Source organism: Triplophysa rosa, linkage group LG5, assembly GCF_024868665.1.
Source record: "Triplophysa rosa linkage group LG5, Trosa_1v2, whole genome shotgun sequence".
Lineage (NCBI taxonomy): Eukaryota > Metazoa > Chordata > Actinopteri > Cypriniformes > Nemacheilidae > Triplophysa > Triplophysa rosa.
The window spans coordinates 4,887,794-4,909,103 of NC_079894.1; the positions used below are offsets into that span (position 1 = coordinate 4,887,794).

The 21,310-nt window shown below is 37.0% G+C and overlaps 1 protein-coding gene across 2 annotated transcripts; it reads right to left on the minus strand.

The window, feature by feature from the left end:
• Window positions 1-409: 409 nt before the first annotated feature.
• On the minus strand, window positions 410-15,266 carry kiss1ra (KISS1 receptor a). Of its 2 annotated transcripts, XM_057334995.1 has the most exons (6): window positions 14,854-15,266; window positions 12,866-12,990; window positions 9,122-9,257; window positions 5,721-5,959; window positions 2,681-2,717; window positions 2,442-2,597 (listed from the first exon to the last, which is right to left on the minus strand). In XM_057334995.1, the coding sequence occupies exons 1-6, from the start codon at window positions 15,068-15,070 to the stop codon at window positions 2,557-2,559; spliced, it is 795 nt and encodes a 264-aa protein (XP_057190978.1). In that variant the 5' UTR covers window positions 15,071-15,266; the 3' UTR covers window positions 2,442-2,556. The 2 variants fall into 2 exon arrangements, with proteins under 2 accessions (XP_057190977.1, XP_057190978.1); XM_057334994.1 differs by having other exon boundaries at window positions 410-2,717.
• Window positions 15,267-21,310: the final 6,044 nt, after the last annotated feature.

Sequence of the window (21,310 nt, forward strand, 5' to 3'; positions counted from 1 at the left end):
GTAATGGATGGATCTCATCACATCACAGTTTAAAAACGGAAGAAACATGTCTTCGATGCCTCTGGGCAATTCCAATGTTATGGACGTGACATTTTGCGTTATGGATGTGACATAAAAATGCTCAGAGAATGAATTTCTTACAAATATATTGAACCATCTGTTTATATTTTACTAAACCCTTGTTGATAGAGTCTAAACAAAACAAAAAAGTCAGTCTATGAACAAATTTTCTATTTTAAAAAAGGGAAATAAACACGCGTTATGGATGTGACAAAAAAAGGACGCGTTTTTTGGGAGACGACAAACTTTGTAGGATTTCTGTGAAATAGAATGCACAACCCTAAAGCAATAATGCCCAATGAATGGAGAAGGGATGCCTCTTTATAGAACATAAAATAGTTCATTTATTTTAATTTTCATGTGTCCATTTATGAGGAATATGTACCGTTATGGATGTGACAATCCTGAAAATGGCACTTACCTGACTATGAAAAATCATGCACTAAAAATAAAACAAATGCTTTACAAATTTGAAGAGAGATCTCACATGGGTATTTGAACCACCAAATGTTAATATCTGTGCTGTTACCAAAGTAAAAACCGTTGGTAAAAACTTAATTTTTTCATGGTAAAGTTGACATTTTCACGGAATTGCCCCTCTGTTACATTTACTGACCTCATGCTAACTTGAGGATATACTGTATGTTGGTTAAATGCTTTCAAATGAGCAAGACTGATTACACTCTTCCTGCCCCCTTTTTCAGCGCTCGAGATAATTGGGTGCTTGTGTAGGTGGCATCGTGGGGTTATTTCCATGCTATTAGTCCATCAGTCCAACTGCTTGATTTTGCCTGCCTGTTTCTTCGAGCGAAACAGCGTGCATGGTAATTAAAGATGCATTATGCAGTGAATATCAAATATCTGTTTGATGTCATTGGAGCAAGTTGAAGAATTGTTAATAGGTTTAGAAAATTTATTTCACATTCACTTTGAAAATACGAAGCATGTCTCATAATGATGATCCTTTTGAAAACCCCGATCGCACTGATAATACGTTTGTTGTTGCTAAATGCAATATCTAATTATATCATAAGAGTGTTCAATAGACAGGAAATTGCACAGAAAACAATAATGAAGTCTCTTCTTCATCTATGAATATTACTGTGACACTAGGAATAAGCAGACAAACAAATAGATTCATGAGAGGAGGAAATAAAAAATAAATGCTACAAAAAAAGGATAGCTGTTAAAGCCCAGTCACATTCAAATCTTAAAAAGAATTCATTAAGGCATTTATAAAACATGCTTCAAGGATGCTGAATAATGTATTGATGCCAACTGGCAGCACTTCAAGAAAAGCTTTTAGCTACTTGTCAAAATATTTCACAAATGCTAATGATCTGACACCTATTTCCGCTTAAGACTAAATGAATTAAGCAAGCTTTATGGTAGCAAAGAACTGAATTCCCTCTATTCACATAGTAAATAAAAGTACTCTTTAAATGTGTTGAATTGCCAGTTTGTGCATTAAAGAAACGTTATTACAATAATTATTACATCAAAATGATGAACACGTTTAGAAATCCCAGGAGGATGCAATTCGTTTAAAATTCAGCACAATGAATATGGCATAATGCTTAGGATAGACACCGCCCTTTAAATCTGATAATTATTATAACAATAATGAAATGTTGCCTTTCAACCTCAATGCCGTTTAGACATGTCGACTAATCCCCATCCTATGAGAATGTCCGAAGTCTTACTCACAGAAGAGGTGAAGCGTAATGTGTTCATCTGCCCTTCGAAGGCCATATGTTCTGTCTTTTGTGCTTTGTGAGAGTCTAAGAGTACAAGTCTTCAGGTTCATGTACAACATTCAGATAATGTAAATGCTGTTGAAAGTTCGGAGTGGTCGGTTTGCAAAGTATGCACAGGGAGGTGTCGCGTATATGCCAAACACAATGGATGAGTCAACATCCTCTCAGGCAAGCACCTACACATCGACGCTGGCAGCCCGGGCTCGAATCTGATTCACCCTTACTTTCCATCCACGCTTCTTCAAAACGCAAGCTCTTGTAGTACACAACGACCTCACAAAAATGCACCTTTTGGGTTACAGAAATGTTATTTAAAGGCCTTAAATATTAAATAATACCACTCAATTATTTTCATTTATGCGAGCAGATGTGCTTCACAGTTGAGAGCAACCTTTCTCTCTAAAAGGATTTTTTCACAACTCATAACTCATTGAACAGTGAATATTACCCTTCTAATCTGCTCAGTGCAGGGGAAGTCTGTGCCGCACAATGAAACGGTTAAGGTGCGCTGAAAACGTTCTGAATTCATTTTCTCTCAGTGTTGCTCTCTTCAGTTGCTACAAACTTCATTTCCGCATTGGCCGTGCGAGAGGCCACGCTGCTGTCCCTCACTTTGTGTCTGAAGAGGAACGGGAAGGTCTTCCTGAAAGACTTGCGGAAGCTGGCCCCCATAAAACCATAGACAATGGGGTTGATAGAAGAGTTGGCATAGGACATGCAGTTAGCCCACGTCTTGATCTTATAGGTTGTGTAGTTCGCCTTGAAGTTTGGATAGAAAGACTGGAAGAGGACAAAGATCTGAATGGGACCCCAGCAGATGGTGAAGAGGACAACAATGACCACTACCATTTTGGAAATCTTACCCCTAATGGAGATGGTTCTCTCTGAGAGCAAGTGGACCTGAAACGAGACAAGGTTATAATGAGACAAGGTTAAGACAGGGAAATGGATCTGAAATATATTGATAAATGTCTCTGTGTTTATACTTCCAGTGGTTTGCAAAAGATTCAGATTCAAAACGATTTCTCTCCAAAAATCCTTATTTGAATCAATGTCAACGTTGTACATTTTTTATATGAATGTTAACTACATTCAAATGTTAATAAAAAAAATAAAAAGTATTTTAAAAATATTTTAGTGTATTTACTTCCATCCTTTTTATTAATTGATATTTTTATTTATATATAAATAAAACTTGCTACCTAACTGATTTTTGTTCATTTTTAAACAAAAAGTGACGGATTGCAGTTTAATGTCACTTCTGACTACAATACTGTAACAAAAGCATAAAGTAGGGCCTATATAAGATGATTGTAATGTGATTGTGATGTTAAAATAAAACAAATCACGAAATGACTTACTGATCCAAACAGGTGCTTACAATCATTGTGACACGTGGAATTAAAAATGAATCAAAATTAAATTTGATTATGATTTTTTTATTCAAATTTTTTTAAATATAAATATTTTTGTATTTTCTTAATTATTATAAAACTGATATTTGAGTTTAAAATGATATTTTCTTTCATTGTTATTTTTACATACTTATATTATAAAGTGAACCTATAAAATACCTGTAAAAATTACCTGATACCTAGATAGAAAGCAGATTTGTTATTTATTTATTATTTATTTTGGCTGATTTTCTGGCTGAAAAACATTTTTGAAAATTTTCTCTGGTTGAGAAAATCTTTATAAAAGAAAGACTCTTGTCAACATCTTGGATCACATTTGTAAGTCAAACAGCATTAGAGTGATTCAGAAGTAATACTGGGGAAAATGTTTCAGGTGAGACCAAAATAGAGCTTTTAAGAGCTCTTAGGACAAAATTCAAAGCAAAGGGGTAAAATCTATCACTGCCTACACCTCACAAAATCTCTATCGGCAGTGAAGTGTTGTGCTGGTCACATCATGCTGTCTGTGGGGCTGCTCTTCATCTTCACTCACTAAGAATCTTAAAACAGAAGGATGAACCGTAGGTGGAGAATACTTGCAAAAACACTGCAAATCTAAATCTAATTGTAGCACTGTTCGAAAATTGTGAAGCACATCTGATTATTTTATAGCAAATCTGCCTAGAGGCACGTTCCACAAAATAGAGGCTTAAACTTACATTTCCAATCTATTATTATTTCATCTAATACTAAGAAAAGATGTGCTTAACCTTTAGAAAATGTCAATTGTAAGCCTCGGGAGGTCAACTGAAATATTATATATGTAAGCCATTTATTTATTTATTTTATATTAGGTTTGCATTTTTTACAATCCTCCTACCAAAATGTGTGTTACATTATGTTGATGCATTTCGTAATGGAGGAAAAATGTGCATATAAATGAGCTACTTCTCATACCAAACTGCTAAGATAATAGTTTATCTAATGTACAGCTCGAGAAACCATTAAGAGACCACTCAAAATTGGCCTTTAACCAACATATAATCAGCATTTCTAAATATCGTGGTCATTCCATTTCAGTGTTTGTCGAATTTCAATAACAGTAAACCTTAGGAGGGATCAACAGTTTTTTATTGCGTTGTTTACGAATAATATAAACTTGATTTCTTTGCAGTATTGGAAAGCATTGCATCTTTTTTTTAACCAGTTTTCAGTTTTTGCAAAAACAAAATAGCAGTAGTTTACAGAACGTAAACTGTCAACAGTCTCAAGGGAATTCGTGACATTGTCAGGAACTGTTATCTATTAATTTGTGTTCATAGACAGGAATTTCTCCCTTTTTTCGTGTCAGTCAGCACGACTTTTAATCTAACGTATTTTAATACGCGGTCTCTTTCATATGTATAAATATATAACGCAATCTGATCTATTTTACAAGGTGGCTCATTCGCGTGAATTCCTATTTCCTACGATCTCATTGGTATGTTTTGTAATGATTTGACTTAGCCCCATGACGTTAGGTTTAGGGGCGGGGTTAGAGTATCCATTTATCATTGCTTTGTCACCTCGAGGTAAGGTGTTGGTTAGCCACCTCCTAGAATATGTATGACTTCTTTTGATATTAGGTTATAAATATATAAATGTACATACACATGCGGTCTGTGACATTTAAATATAGCTTTAATAATGATTACAATGTATTTGTTATGCACTATATTTTATTTGGCGAGTCACTATGGTTTCAGCAGCAACAACAAGAACGTTATGTGGCCCAAACTTAAAGGAAAAGTTTTGGTTTGTTTTTCGCACATAGAGTATTGTCGTCGCTTCAGAAAAATTCAATCGAGCCACTATGAGCAGATAGACCAATTTAACAATGCCTTTAGTACTTTTCTGGACCTTGACAACAACTATAACCATGATGTCTATGAGGAGGCCTTGAAATCTCTCGGATGTCCCTAAAATATATTTATTTGTGTTCCGAAGACGCCGGGAGGTCTTAAAACACGTTGAACGTCATGTGAGTGAAAAATAACACAATTTTGATTTTTTGAGGTGAACTTTTCCATTAACTTCTGGTAGACCTCCGCAAAGAATCCATAACTGTTGAGTTGTTTTAATTTAATTCAATACAATTCATATACAATAAAATAATAATATAAATGAATATAAAATAAATTGTTATATTATAACCAAACACAGACTGGAAGTTAACTTTGGGCCAGACGCATACGTCCGATGCAAGTGGATATTCTCAAGAGTATATCAATGATGTTTTACCTGTTACATCATGGTAACTAACACCCTATGTCTTTACTGTTTGAAAAAGCCAAAATATTGCATGGCTTTTCGAGAGGAAAGAGACCTGAATTATAGATCAAAGCTCAACCTTTCATATCCCTCATGGATGTCATTATTAATAATCATTCTCACCAAAAATGACTCTGTATGGTGTCACGGGTATGAATAATTAGTCACCTAGTGTAAACAGACTACCTGAGCATCATACCTGATGGTTGTTGTCCACAGGTTCAACAGAGGCCTGTCCTACTCTCTTCAACATGAAGGAGTAACAGAAAGAGATGGTAAGGACAGGGAGTAGATACACAGCTATGAACTGATACAAGATGAAAGCCTTCTCATGGGTCTTTGAGGGGAACCTCTCCATGCAGTATTTTCTTGGCCCATACCAATAGCCATCCTCAAGCCTCTGGTATATGAAGATCGGTATGGAAAGAATGAAGGAACCTAGATGTGCGTAAGAAAAAGGACAATGTTTTATTGAATAATTTACAATATACACCATTATTTTGTGTTGTAAAGTAGTGTGGAATTGGCATGAACTAAGTTAAAATATTGAATATACAAGATAAGGTTGGTAAGAGATGATATCTGTCTCATTCGAATGTGTAATTTAGACTTTAAAACAGTTATTCAGTATTTTTCACATGTAGTAATGGTTCTTGGCTCATAGACCTCCATTTGACTACAAATGTTTTCTGTATGCAAAGGATAGAAAGAGTAGAAAAGAAATAGAAATCAGTACTAATCGGTCAGGTGTTGACGGAAGAGATGTGTTTACAGCCGATTCTTAAAGATGGCCACAGAATCTGCTGATCTTGTAGCAGCAGGCAGATCATTCCGCAAATGTGGAACCGATCCAGAGAAGGTACGTGAGAGTGATTTTTCCCCTTTTTGGGATAGCACCACAAGACCTCGTTCGTTTGCAGAGCGTAAGGATCTGGCGGGCACATAAGTCTGTATTAGCGAGTGAAGATATGGGGGTGCCGAACCAGTGGTGGTCTTCGATACATTACTTTTGCCTCTCGAAATTGCTATCTCTGTTTGAAACCTAAAATTGCAGGTTACTTTAAGGACCTATTTTTACATCAGTCAAGCTGTTTCATTTCCCACAAAATTGTACTCAACAGCTCAACTTTTAAGTCAACTGAAAAGTTTTTCCTTAGCGTTTTATAAAAGTTTCACGTACAGTAGCCTAGACACAACACTACGTGCCTGCACACATACGCATATACCCAGTTTTATTTTTAAACATTGTCGGCGTGTATGTGTGTTTGAAGTGTGGTGTATGTAAGTAATATCCGCTGGTCGTAGTGGTGCAGTAAATCTACTTTTTGCTGGAGAAACGTTAATAAGTAGTTGCCTAGCACAAACACTCAAAACTGTTAAGCCGCCATTTTTGTTTTGGTATACTCGCGCATGCAGACTGAACCAGTGCTCGAATTGAATCAAGGCTTATGGGGGTCCCCACCATAAGACTTTTTTTATGGGTTAGTCTTGCAATATACAATTTATACAAAATACACTATATATTTGATCATAATATGCATAACTATATACTATTTGTGACCCCGGACAACAAAACCAGTCTTATGGGTCAATTTTTCGAAATTGAGAGTTTTACATAATCTGAAAGCTGAATAAATAAACTTTCTATAGATATATGAGTTGTTAGAATAGGACAATATCTGGCTGAGATACAACAGTTTAAAACTCGGGAATCTGAGAGCGCAAAAAAATCAAAATATTGAGAAAATTGCCTTTGAAGTTGTTAATCAGGGGCACTGTGGCAGACCATCCACTCACAAAAATAAAGTTTTTATATATTTAAGGTAGGAAATTTACAAAATATCTTCATGGAACATGATCTTTACATAATATCCTAATGATTTTTGGCATAAAAGAAAAATCGATAATTTTGACCCACACAATGTATTTTTGTCTTTTACTAAAAATGTTCCCGTGCTACTTAAGACTGGTTTTGTGATCCAGGGTCACATTTATTAAAAACAGGCTAACATAAAATAACAGGCTTATTTTACTGTATTTTGGATCAAATCAATGCAGGCTTGGTGAACAGAAATGACTTTTGAACAGTAGTGTACATCCAACAGAATAATTCTAGCATTATTTACCAATGTAGTATTTACTATTTTCCCTAAAAACAACTTGATGATTGACACTTTGTGATAATAATGTTTGTTCCAAAAGACTTGTTTAAATGCAAGAAACTAGTTTATAGATATTAAAAATATCAATTGTGACAAGACCGACTGTCAGTCTGTGTGTTAGTGTTGTGGGGATTTTTCAACGATTTTAGTTCAGTTTACATAGTTACGTCCAGTAGGTGGCGGCAAGGGACTGTTATGAGTGAGTCTGTCAGTCAGCAGACTAGTCAACCATTTCAGTCCAGATGTTTTATTCAGCTTTATTCGGCTTTATTCAGGAACTAACTATGGCTATCAATATGTCAATCATAGCTATTTCAAGAGTGAATCCCGCATTAATATGTCGATGTAATTCCCAAAACTTTGCAGCGTGTATGTGGCCGTTGGTCTTAGCAGCATGAAAAACAAGTTTTATACAATTCTGAATGGATTATATATAGCAGAGAAACCGCACAACGAGCACTCCCTTTATAATTACTAAAAAGCTGTCACTCATCTTCATCGAGATCTCTAGCACCCCAGAACCAGAACTAATAATAATTTACGCAAGGAATACAAAAGCCCCGGCAAGGAGTTGATAAATATAGTGGAAAGATACATAGAGAGAGAAAATTATCCCTCAAAAAAGTACAAGCTTCCTCTTCCCGACTGCGAGTGGAGGTTTATTATTCTCCATTTTTTAGCTGAAGTTAGCTTCACCGGAGCGACGCCAATCAAGCAGTCATGTCAACGATGTCCTGCACTTAGCGGTCTTTAGACGTGGGGCGGGGCGTTTAAAATGTAAAGAGACATGACAACTAGCCCATAAACAAACTTAATATAAATTATTGTAAATAATTCATTCACAAAATTGACCATATCCATTGCATGAATTTAATCACATTTGTCATTATCATTTTTACTCAAATAAAAATATCTGACTCTAAAGACAACATTTTCCGATATCGTCATATGCATACGTGTTCAGTCCAGTGCTCGAATTGTAGGGGGGCTGTGGGTTCCGGGACCCCCCATAAGAAGGAAAAAATAGACTTAGGGGGTCCCGGAACCCCCAGCCCCCCTACAATTCGAGCACTGGACTGAACACGTATGCATATGACGATATCGGAAAATGTTGTCTTTAGAGTTTACACGGAGACAATAAAACTTGCACTTTGAGCCCCGTTTTCCCCCAAAACGCTGTTGTTGTGTAAACGAACAGCCAAAACGCATAAAAAGTTTTCAGTTTTTAGTTGAAAATGGTCTTGTGTAAACGGCCTCTAAAACTGTTGCAATTTGGTGTAACGTATTTTTTGTACTTGCTTACTGCATGATTTTAGATAAATAAATAATGTTATGCAGCTTTAATGCACTTCAATACAAAAGCAGAAAGTAAGCATAAATGTGTTTGTAATGTAATTTGTGACTCCAAGCAATATGAATATTAATAGAACTGACTTACCGATCCAGATACAGATGCTAACAATCATAGCGACGCGTGGGGTCCGGTGGTGAAGGGACTTCAGAGGATACACGGTCACGTAGCAACGGTCTCCACTCATCGCTGTCAGAGTGATGCATGTTGCCTGTACAGTCACCTACACATTGCCAAATCTTGTGTTACTATGAGTGTACGTAAGAGCTCCAAGAGGACACAATAAACTGGATTTATCTGGAAGATTTATTTGTAAAAAAAAACCTAGCACATCGGCATAATAGTTTCAATGCAAACCAGTCTACAGCTCGACTCGTTGCCTTGTGAATGAATTCTAAAGAGGAGAAAAACAGCCATTCATTCGTTGTTTGTCTGGTGAATTAATTGATCTGAAGTACCTTATTGCTCATATTAAATGAAAGAATCAGGTGGGAGAACAGCCTTTCGGGAATAAAGTCAGCCACTGGACGGGGTGTTTTATGCAAGCTTAGCTATCCTTTGATGCAACAGGTGTGAAGAAAGAGATGTTCCATCCTTTGTGGAAGGTATGTAAGGATTAAACAGAAAAGATGCTTATGGCAACAAACTGAGGGGGTGCGTGTAAGGATACTGTGTGTGTGTATGACTCGGTAAACTTTACAATGGCTTGTGAAGTAAATCAGCACAAAGAGTATAGGATTAGGAAAGACCAACATCTCAGATGAATGCATTATTCATCCCACAGTGGTTACAACTGACAGGTGGTGTTTGGTGTTGACAAGCTGTTAACTTGTTCGGCTAAACTAATACAACAAAGGGTTTATAAAGAAATTCACACAAAAGGTTTCAAAGCAAAAAGCACAATTGCAATGACCCCAGTGACATTTGATTTAAAGGGGCAGTTCACCCAAAAATATCATTCAAACCCTGTATGACTCTTTTTTTCTGTGGAACACAAAAGTAGATATTTTGAGAAATGTGTCCATACAATGGAAGTCAATGAAGGCCAGTGTTGTTTGATGACCGACATTCTTCAAATGATCTTATTTTGTGTTCTGCAGAAGAAAGAAAGCCATACAGGTTTGGAATGACTGAAAATTCACTTTGGGGGGAACTATCCCTTTAAATCAACTACTTGTTTTGCTTCATTACATTTTATTACAGCACAAACACAAGCTGTCAACAGTTAAGCGACAGACTTTACATGCATTGACATACATGTTGTCATGATTCTGCCGCATCATGTCATGTTTCTCGTGGTCTAGTGGCAGGATCATGACAGAGCCCCATGTTTCATATGGAGAGGGGTAATTTTGGCCCTCATGGCCTTCCATACACCCTCTCTGGTCTCATCTCTGTTCCCACCCTCTCGTCTCCTCGTTATTGCTCGTTTATTGTTTCATGCCCTTTACCTGTTCCCCTCTTGATTTATCCCCTTTATAATGCCCTTGTGTTTTCTGTCCTGTGCTGGTTCATTGTTATTTGATTCGTGTGGTGTTTGTTCCTGTGGCTTGTCAAGTTTAGTCTAGTGGAGTCATTTTGTAAATTATGTCAAGTGTTAACTGTAGTTCTTGTGTAAGTGTAGTTAGTCTTAGTCCTGTCTTGTCATGTTATTATATTCCCTTGTTTTGTTATGTTACCCCCTCGTGGGTTTTTTGGTTTTGTCTTTATTATTTATTAAACGTCTTGTTAACCCCTTACCCGCTCGGGTCTGCACCTGGGTCCTCTGTCCTTGTGTCTCACCACGTTCGTGACACGTGTTTCATACCAGCTTTAGTAGGACAGCATCTGTCCTACTTTTTCCCTGGGCCAGTTGTTTCTTATGAAACAGTGAATAAAGACTGACTCATATCTTCTGTTATCTACAAACAATGACTGATGAATCATTATCCTGAAAGGCCAGACGAATATAAGCTCTTTCTTCATACACACCAAAACGGCCAAAAAAGAGATGTTTTCTACCTTTTAATAGACTCAAGATTCTTATTAAATAACAACCCTCTGTGCTCACGTGTTTCTTTTAAATGGAGCTGGAAAGGATTAGTTTATTTTACGTGGCATGAGACCTCTCGGTATATTGATTTTCACCTAGGAACATGGACTATTGTACAACTCTTAATCAGTGTACGAATCCATTTTTTTGCCGCTGAGAGAAACTGTTGACTACCATATTGAACTGCAGAATCCTTCCAGAATTGATTTTTGGGACATTTCCTTCACCTGTCTATCACCACGGCCTCGTGCAATGTTGCAAAACAGACACATTTGTTAACCTCACGTCATCCTGGACATTATATGCGCTTTTCCACCATTGTGCCGAATCGTTCTCGTTGCTAAATCGTTCCACTCCGTACCGATCCATGCCAGCCGGTACGTAAATGGTTTCATTTTCCACCGTAGGGCTGAAACGGAAATTTTTAGAACGTAAACACAAAACAGTCACGCGCTGCCTTGGTAACACAAGAGACTGAGCTATAACGCCTCTGCGCGCATTCATTAGCACGATTAGCACGGTTAGACAACCGCGCCGAAAATTCTGAGCCGAGAACAGTTTGTAATCGTGCCGTGTCGAACCAGGCTCACGTGGAAACATAACTGTAACCATTTCAGACTGTGCTCAGAACGGTTCGGCGCGATGGTGGAAAAGCGCTCTATGTATACTGGACATGGAGATGAATTTGCCATTAACTATATTGCAATTATAGAAAATGGTATACTGTAGATTATTGTAGTTGTTCACTGTAAAACTTTATGTGTAGACTTTTATTGTTTTATAATACAGAATTTTTAAATATTTTTGAAATGCGCTAAAAAACATGACAGAAACAAACAGTAAATTTACACGTGTAAACTAATGTAAAAAACGTGTCATTTTATTTGACAAAAAAAGTGTTATTTTACTTTTTTCTGATGCCCCAGCTGCCGTAATATTACCGCTTTTTTCCCCACAGGAATGTTTTACAGTGTTGTTTTGTATAATCACTTGCATTGATTTGCATGATGTACAGTACAGTAACCCAGTGAAGACTGGTACTAGTAGCCAATGAGATGGCAGTAATGAGACATTGGCTGCAACAGCAATTCCGCTAAACCTGAATCATGCAAGGGATGTTTAGCTTAAAATAATTGCTTATCAAAGGGTTTATGTCTGCATGAACCAGACGTTGCGATCAACTTCCAAATTGTGTCGTATTTCTAAGTGAAACAGAATATTGAGTAAGAACAAAGGGTGTGGGTTGATTTTTTTCACTGCAAATTGATTGGTTCTCTACTGTAGATAAGTAGGTCTTTCGTTCAGGAGCCAACAGTTGACTGACAGTTGAAGGGGAGAGATTAAAGCATGTACTGTCCGAACCGTCAAACTGACGTCATCTGAGAAGGATCACCGTTCCCCCGAACAAGTACATTATTAGATTTTGATGAAAGATTATGATGATTTTTTGTTTGTGTGGAATGCTGGATGAGTTGTTTAGCACAAAACTAATGTGTGCTAACAACGTAAATAGAGTGAATTTTCATGGGGGTAGTTGATAGGGTTAAAGTGTATGGTTTCTCAAATAAAAATGGAAATAAATGACTGAGTTTCTCATAAATCTGTATGCCGTTTCACAGCATGTAAACATCACATTGAATATGCCATCTGCTTTGTATGTCAATATTCAGCAGACCTGCATCATGACACTCTCAAGTTACTCAAAAGCAACGTGAATACAATTTTTTGTCATTGATTGTAACTGATTTTTTTCGAGTTATTTTGATCTTAAAATTCATTTTCTCATGTGATGTACTTACTTGTTGGAGAAAAGCAACAAATTTGCACATGAAGTCCCCGAATATCCAGCCGGGTAGAGGATAGAGCGTGGCGGTAAACGGCACACAGCATAGCAGGAAAATGATGTCAGTCGCAGCCAAATTAGCTGAAGAAAAATATATGTGTAACAGCATGTTAAGGATAATTGGAAGTGCAGAAAGGCAGGGTGGGATCCGGGTGGGGAGGGGTCGAGCTGTTCTGTATGATAATCCAAATATGTAATGTTTTGCATGTTGTATATTGAATGTATATGCACACTGTAAACCCGAATAAGTTGGGAAAACTCAAAAAATTTTAGGTAATCAGTTACATCAAATTTTTGGAGTTATGATGTTCCCAATTTTAAGTAAGCAAAACTAGTAAGTTTTGAATTTGTTGTACTGTTGTTGACTCCTTTTAATTTTGAACAATTTTAAGTAAGCAAAACTAGTCAGTTTTGAGTTTGTTGTACTGTTGTTGACTCCTTTTAATTTTGAACATTTAGCAAAGTAACTTTTTTTATTTACAGCTAAATAAATGAAAGGTCTTAAGACAACCTAAACAGTTCAGCTGCATCAACAATTAACAAACAGCCTTCACAGAGAGTGACGCAACACACACACACGATTGCTATTGCACCTCCCACAACCTAAGCATAAGCACCACTCTTCTGAACGATGGTAACCCCAAAAGTCAAAAATACAACAAACTCTTCTAAATATCCAAGATAATTGAACATTCATCATTAACAAGGCTTTTTCCTTTCTAAAAACTCATAAAATAACACTTCATTTCCAAATTTACTTTCCTAATGCAGTCTCACGCAAAGCATGCTGGGAACTGAATTTCATTCTCAACAAATCATCTTGAATTAACTTGTTGAAATTAAGTTAAACTAACTCAAAAGTAAGAATTAGTTACAGGAACCCAAAACATTTAAGTTAGGAATTTTTTTTATATAAAATTAAGTTTACACTACTTAAACTGTTTAATTTCTTTGAACATTCGGGTTTACAGTGCACCATTCCTGCAGTATAGATAGGAGACAGGGATTCTGTCGATGGGAGGAGCTGGTCTGTATGATATAGATGCTCTGACAGAAAAATCAATTTGAGCCATGCTGGTGTCAATCTGATTTTAAGCCCCTGTCATACTCAATTGATTAAATTCACTTGAGTTTGCAAACACACTGCAAGTAGATATGGATTGACTTCAGTTTTGCTAACTCAAAAACCAATCTACTGGTTAGTAAGTCATTTAAATTCTTAAATTGCATTTCCTCACAATCTTGCTCAAGTGGTCCTGTGAATTGTTTTTCAAGGATGCACTAATGTCATAATGCTTATACAAGTGTCTGTCAGTTATTCTTCCTGTGGCAAATGAATCATCATAAGTGCAATACTAACACACTGTCAATAAGTGGTTGAACTCTCATTTGTTTCTTGAAAATTGCCTGCCAGTACATCATCCTGTGGTTAAATTAATCACTTACCACAAGTATTTTGCTAACGCGCTGTCAAAAAGGTCTTTGAACTTCAAGTTGCTTTTCAGGTTCATTTGCTTGGATATTAATGCAAAATTAGATACATTTCTCTATTCTTATGTATAAAGTAACATTCATACTAATTGCTACATGGATTTTCAGAAAGTAAATAAATAGCTATCTTTCACACATAAAATGCACCAGTTATAACATAAAAGCATGACGAAAGTATTTAAACAATATTATGAAAGAACGAATGAACAAGAATGATAATAAAATAATACAATTTAAAGAAGGAAATGAATCATTTAAATTAAAAATAATATTGAAAAAAATTAAAAATATAATAATAATAATAATAATAGCTTCTAAATATATAATAATAATAATAACAACTAACTAACTTCTAAATCGAAAATATCCAAATTATAAAAAAAATGTAATCTATATATATATTTGGAAACATGCTGGGCGTTATAAGCACAAAAGGTATTGGCTAAAACTCACCAATGTAAAAGTTAGTAGCGGTCCTCATCTGCCTATGCTTGGAGATGACATAAATGACCAGCGAGTTCCCGATCAGCCCCACCAGCATGATGAGAGAGAAGAAGAGAGGCACCAGCCAAGCGTCCGTCAGGAAAGGATGCTCCTCTTCCTCTGTATCCTCCATGCTGGAGTTTCCAACAGATCTGTTCATCAGCTCAGTCAAGTTCCAATCAAACATGATGTTACACTCACTTGTACAACAATTTCAAAAAAGATGAAAGTATAAAGTCTCTTCTTTCAGACAGTGACAAAATCCTCATGCCAGCACATTCTAAATCTGCAGTTGTATTTTCACCTCATTCACGTAGTTTCGCAGATTGTTAAGATTTTGCTTGGCTTCTCTTCGGCTCTTTGAAAAAGGAGCCCTTGCGAGCAGCATCCACTCAAACTCAGAGTGAATTCTCTCCGATTGGCTTTATACACAGCTTGCGCACGTGGGCAACGGAATGATTGTAGAATGAAGAACTGATGTCTGGTCGCCTAGCAACAATTTTAAGGCTCTGTCTCTCATACCGTCGCTCCGTGCAGCGGAAAGGCAAATATATATGTGAATACGGCGATACACGCATTGCCTTAAATATGTCACACTGCATGTTGCTTTAGCGTGAGAACGTATAATTCACATCTACAAATTATTGGTCACATCACAAAAACACAGTTACACTTGCTTGAGACACTGCACTCGATGTCTTCACAAATGGCCGTGGTTTCTCCTGGGTTGAGTTCACGTTACATTTTACTCACTGTTGCAATTTAAACCAAATTCAGACTGAATAAGCAATTCAATCAGACCTAAACTCTGGGGAGAATAAGCCCACAATCACGGCTGAATCACAAAGTGACTGCTCAGAGAGCTCAGTGGTCTCGCTGAACTTTGATGAAGACACATTGACATAAAACTCCCACATTCTCCATTCAAAATAAAGCGACACTTCATTTCGTCCGCTCTCCGTTGCTTTCTTTGATCCCCACACAATGACATGTATAATTACCCATATTTATTTATTATCAGCGGTTTGTGCGGAGTTCATTGTGTATATTGTATTTTTAATTGTTCATAAAACGCTCAACGGTACTTCAAACTTTATGAACACACGCTCCTTTCATTCTTTCATTGTTTAACATGGGCACGCACAATAAAAGATAAATTATTTATCCGGCCAGTTGTTGTGTTGCGGTGCATCGTGCTACACCTTGCAGCGCAAGCTCCCAACATTTGGAAACTTCGTATGCCTGTGAGGCGGTTTGGAAGGTCACCACCACAAAATACAAGTGTGTATTCCGCCTCTGGCATTTTGGAGGTGTCAGGGGATGAGGGCTGCTACAGCTCAGCTTTAGGATATACTGAAGGACAGAGTTGCAGAAATGATCGTGTTCACAATGCTCCGGGGAGTCAAGCCTTCCATGAATCTCGACATCATCTGACTGTTCCACCAGAGGCACAGACTGCATTATTTTGTTGGTAGGCAAGAAATAATTGGCTGCGTCTATACAGCTTTAGGATATGAAATATGTATGCCTCGCATCAAACTGGACACTCAAAAATATCAAAGACAACACCTCTAGCATACAGAACTAAATACACAATAGACACTATTGCTGCATGTGCCCAACACGCTCTTTGAATCTGATCTCTCTGCACATGGGTGTAATATTTTTTTAAAACAAGTATTTTTTGTTATTATTGCTATAACCTTTGTGGTGAAGAACATTGCTCTGACCTTTTCACAGTCAAGAGTTGTATCCTGAATGTCTCCAGTGCTATTAAATACAGTACATACTGTATTGCACTTCTCCATCATGCTGTTCGCCTGAAACAGATGTTAGCGGATAGCCACTAGTAAAAACTGAGCTTCATTTGCTTCATTTGTTTTCCTTTGCGAATTTGTCATTCAAAGAAGCCCGTGGTCACGGTTCATGAGACAAACAATTAAGAAAACTGAGTGGAAGGTAATTGATGCTCCACAAATTTTCATTTTACAGCAGCCTTATGTTTAAGCCCCGATAGGATGGCGAACAAAGAAGATTTTTTACTTATATAAATATATTTCACTGGCATATTAATTAAATTGATCATTTATGTTGACTTGGAAAAGAGGTTCATCACAAGCCATACTGAAAAGACCAACTTAGATGGTAAACCGCCTGGTTTATGCGGGTTTGTGCTTGTTTGATGTTGCTTCAATTGTGTATTCTACTGTGTGTGTCTGTGGCCTTGTTTCTATATCCTGGTGGGGACCTAAACCTTAATGCACACCAACACATGGGGACTCGTGTCGCCGTGGGGACCAAAATTGAGGTCCCCATGGGCAAAAAAGCTTATAAATCGCACAGAACAATAGTTTTTTTAAATCTAAAAATAAAATATACAGTTTGTACAGTATAAAAAACACTCCGCCTATGTACTGTCCCCGTGGAGATAATAAACCAGACATGTGTGTGGTGTGTGTGTGTGTAAAATTTATTTAAAACCGTTGTTTACTTGTTTTAAATGAGAAGTGTGCAGTACAAAAGGATTTAGCTTGCATGCTTGTTATCAGAAGAGTCTAAAAGGGGTGTAATTGTTGGTCACTTAGCAACCAGTCCCTCCAAAGACACACTAGCTTATATAAATATAACACGCATGCACACATATGTATTCTTTTATTCTTTCTATTGTGTTTTCCTCCTAGGCAGCTGCCATGGTGCTTTAATTTGCAGGTGCAATTAAGAACCACCTTGTGGAGTTTTATTTGGAGATTTGTGGATGATACAAAATAATAAGTACTCCAAGCAACAGCAAAACTGACGGCTGTAATTCCACACTGACACAGTCTCTAATCACAAAGCCAAAAGAGAATCTGTCCACCGCATCAAGCCTAAAGCCAGCCTTCCCCTAACTTATTCATCACCATCTCTGCAATTACTCCACTGAATTCATTCAAGCTGTTTCTTACGAGGCTTCAGATTGTTGGAATATCTGGTCGTGGTAATTCTTCTGGGCCCGTATTCATGAAAAATCTTAGCGCAAAGAGTTGCTCCTAGTGACAAAATTCTAAGAAAATTCTTAGAAATGTGGGCGTTTCCCCTTAGAATTACAGAAAAAATCCTAGTAAAGAAGAAAGTAATTCATAAAGGATCTTAACCCTTAAAAGAGTAGCGAGGATGACTTTTAAGAGACTTAAGAGTTTCTTTAGCAGCAGAGAAAATGGACAAAACACGAAAAGTGAGAAGAAATGTGTTGCAATGCATTACAATTTCCACATTACTTTTAAGGTTTATCAGATTTTCTATTTTTATTGTTTGTTGTGTGTTCAACTTTTGATTATCTTGGTTTTGGTTTTCTTGTATAGTTGCTTTGATGCAATGCAAATTGTAAAAGCGCTATAAAATAAAATGACATTGAATTGAATGACAGTGAGTTAATAAGACACAACACATTAGATGTTTGTGACCGATCCTATTAGAGACACGCTAACATCTCCAAGACAGCGCAGAAATGTCATAGTGCCAGAAATAGAAGAAATCACTACATTGATATATGTAGCAACTGGAGAAATGCAGCTATGCAGCAGAGACGATTTGGTTCTGTCACAACCAGTGATCACAAACAATTACAGCACTTACAGAAACTTATTGTGCCACTGTACATTTTCTATCAAATACGTTGACATGGACAGCATGGTAAATAAAAAAATAAAGAAAGAATATATATATATATATACTGTATATAGTGCGTGTGTGCGTGAGTACGGTAAAACAGGAAAAAAGACATGTGCAATTTCAAACTAATGACCCTATACTTAAAAGCGCTCTTTTTTCCTTCTTGGTCAACCAACCAATCAAAGTCTTTAAAAGACTGTGTCATACATAGCAACGGGGTCAGCCCCACCTCCTTACTGAGATAAAGGTTTTTGACTTTTCCTTGCTCAGAGTTTCTCTCAGAGTTGTTTTTAAGCTAAGACTCCTATGTAGAAGTTTTTAAGCTATATTAAGAGCTTTCTTAGAGGATTCTTAGAAGCTTTAAGAATACGTGCCCTGACTGTTCTTCTGACACATAATGTTTGGAGGGAATGTAGGAGAGCAGATAAGGTGATGTCATCCAAAAGTCATTATCATCAGCAAATCACCAACATGGGAATTTGCACATGCACAAATAAACACTCACACCATACTTATACATACTGTACACGTCAGGGCCCGTATTCACAAAACATCTTACGGCTAAAAGTAACTCCTAACTTGCTGATTTAGGAGAAACTCTTAAAAATAATGGGCGTGTCTGTCCTAATTTTAGGACTCCTAATTTTTTGTGCTAAGAGTATTTCACAAAGCGTTTTAGCGCTAAAACTAGCTCCTAAAACTGTGCGACATTAGGAGCAGTGAAGAGGACTCCTAAGTCACTAAGACCAACTCACAACAATCCTAAAATGGCTGTAACACCGGCAGTCTACCTTGAAACTTAAACATTTTAGAAAGATTTCATGACAATGAGCTCAACCATAAAGACTACTAATATCTGCTAACTGTTAATGACACAGGCAAAATGCTTAAAATTAGCTGAACATTTACTTTATATGAACATATAGTTTATTTGCGCATAACTCCTTTTTTAAAATAATTCAAAAATCATGTTGTTTATTGTGTTTTGTTGTATTTGTTAGCTGTATTTTTTTAAAGTTATTGTTACTTAATAAAAAAACAAACAATTTGATTAATATTAATTGGAATGCACAATAAAAACTTGAATTTTGAAAAAAATTGAGTTATCTGTTCTTGTAAATGAACTCTTCACTTATTGAATTAGTAATTTAGTGCATATTTTATCATCTTAATTTGAATACGGCAATAAATATTAAAACATTTTATTTGAATATGACTACATTTTTGTTTAAAGATCTTAATGTAAATATGTCAGCATGAGACCTCATACTATAATATTTCTATGATTAAATGACTGACAGAGACCCATCCTCTATCAGCCAATCACTGTGGTCATAGTCAGTAAACTTGCTGACATCATCCATAGCAACGAGGTCAACCCCGCCCTTTTTCTTAGCTTAACATTTGTTTCTGTTGCTTAGTAAAAGTTGCTCTCAGCAGCATTGTGAATAGCTTTAAGTGGAAACTCTTAAATAAAAACTTTTACTGCGGTTTTGGAGAGCTCTTAGTGTTAAGATAAAATGTTTAGTGAATACGGGCCCAGATGTCTAAAAATATACTGATTAGAGAATGGCATTTTTCATGTTTTTATAACTTGTATTAATTATGTTGACAGAATAGAATGTTAACAGGAGAGTAGAGTAGAGTAGAGTAGAGTACAGTGCAGTAGAGTAGAGCAGAGCAGAGCAGAGCAGAGAAGAGAAGAGTAGAGTAGAGTAGAGTAGAGTAGAGTAGAGAAGAGTAGAGTAGAGTAGAGTAGAGTAGAGTAGAGTAGAGTAGAGAAGAGAAGAGAAGAGTAGAGTAGAGTAGAGTAGAGAAGAGTAGAGTAGAGTAGAGTAGAGTAGAGTAGAGTAGAGTAGAGTAGAGAAGAGTAGAGTAGAGTAGAGTAGAGTGCAGTGCAGTGCAGTGCAGTAGAGCAGAGCAGAGCAGAGCAGAGCAGAGCAGAGCAGAGCAGAGTAGAGTAGAGAAGAGAAGAGAAGAGAAGAGAAGAGAAGAGAAGAGTAGAGTAGAGTAGAGTAGAGTAGAGTAGACAAGAGTAGAGTAGAGTAGAGTAGAGTAGAGTGCAGTGCAGTGCAGTAGAGTAGAGCAGAGCAGAGCAGAGCAGAGCAGAGAAGAGAAGAGAAGAGTAGAGTAGAGTAGAGTAGAGTAGAGAAGAGAAGAGTAGAGTAGAGTAGAGTAGAGTAGAGAAGAGTAGAGTAGAGTAGAGTAGAGTAGAGTAGAGTAGAGTGCAGTGCAGTAGAGCAGAGCAGAGCAGAGCAGAGCAGAGAAGAGTAGAGTAGAGTAGAGTAGAGTAGAGTAGAGTAGAGTAGAGAAGAGAAGAGAAGAGTAGAGTAGAGTAGAGTAGAGTAGAGTAGAGTAGAGAAGAGAAGAGTAGAGTAGAGTAGAGTAGAGTAGAGTGCAGTGCAGTGCAGTAGAGCAGAGCAGAGCAGAGCAGAGCAGAGCAGAGCAGAGTAGAGTAGAGTAGAGTAGAGTAGAGTAGAGTAGAGAAGAGTAGAGTAGAGAAGAGTAGAGTGCAGTGCAGTGCAGTAGAGCAGAGCAGAGCAGAGCAGAGCAGAGCAGAGAAGAGTAGAGCAGAGCAGAGCAGAGCAGAGCAGAGCAGAGTAGAGTAGAGTAGAGTAGAGAAGAGAAGAGAAGAGAAGAGAAGAGAAGAGAAGAGAAGAGAAGAGAAGAGAAGAGTAGAGTAGAGTAGAGTAGAGTCTCGAGAAGAGACGAGACGAGAGGAGCGGAGCGGAGCGTTGAGAATATTATGCTAATATCAGAATAGAACCCTTTACAT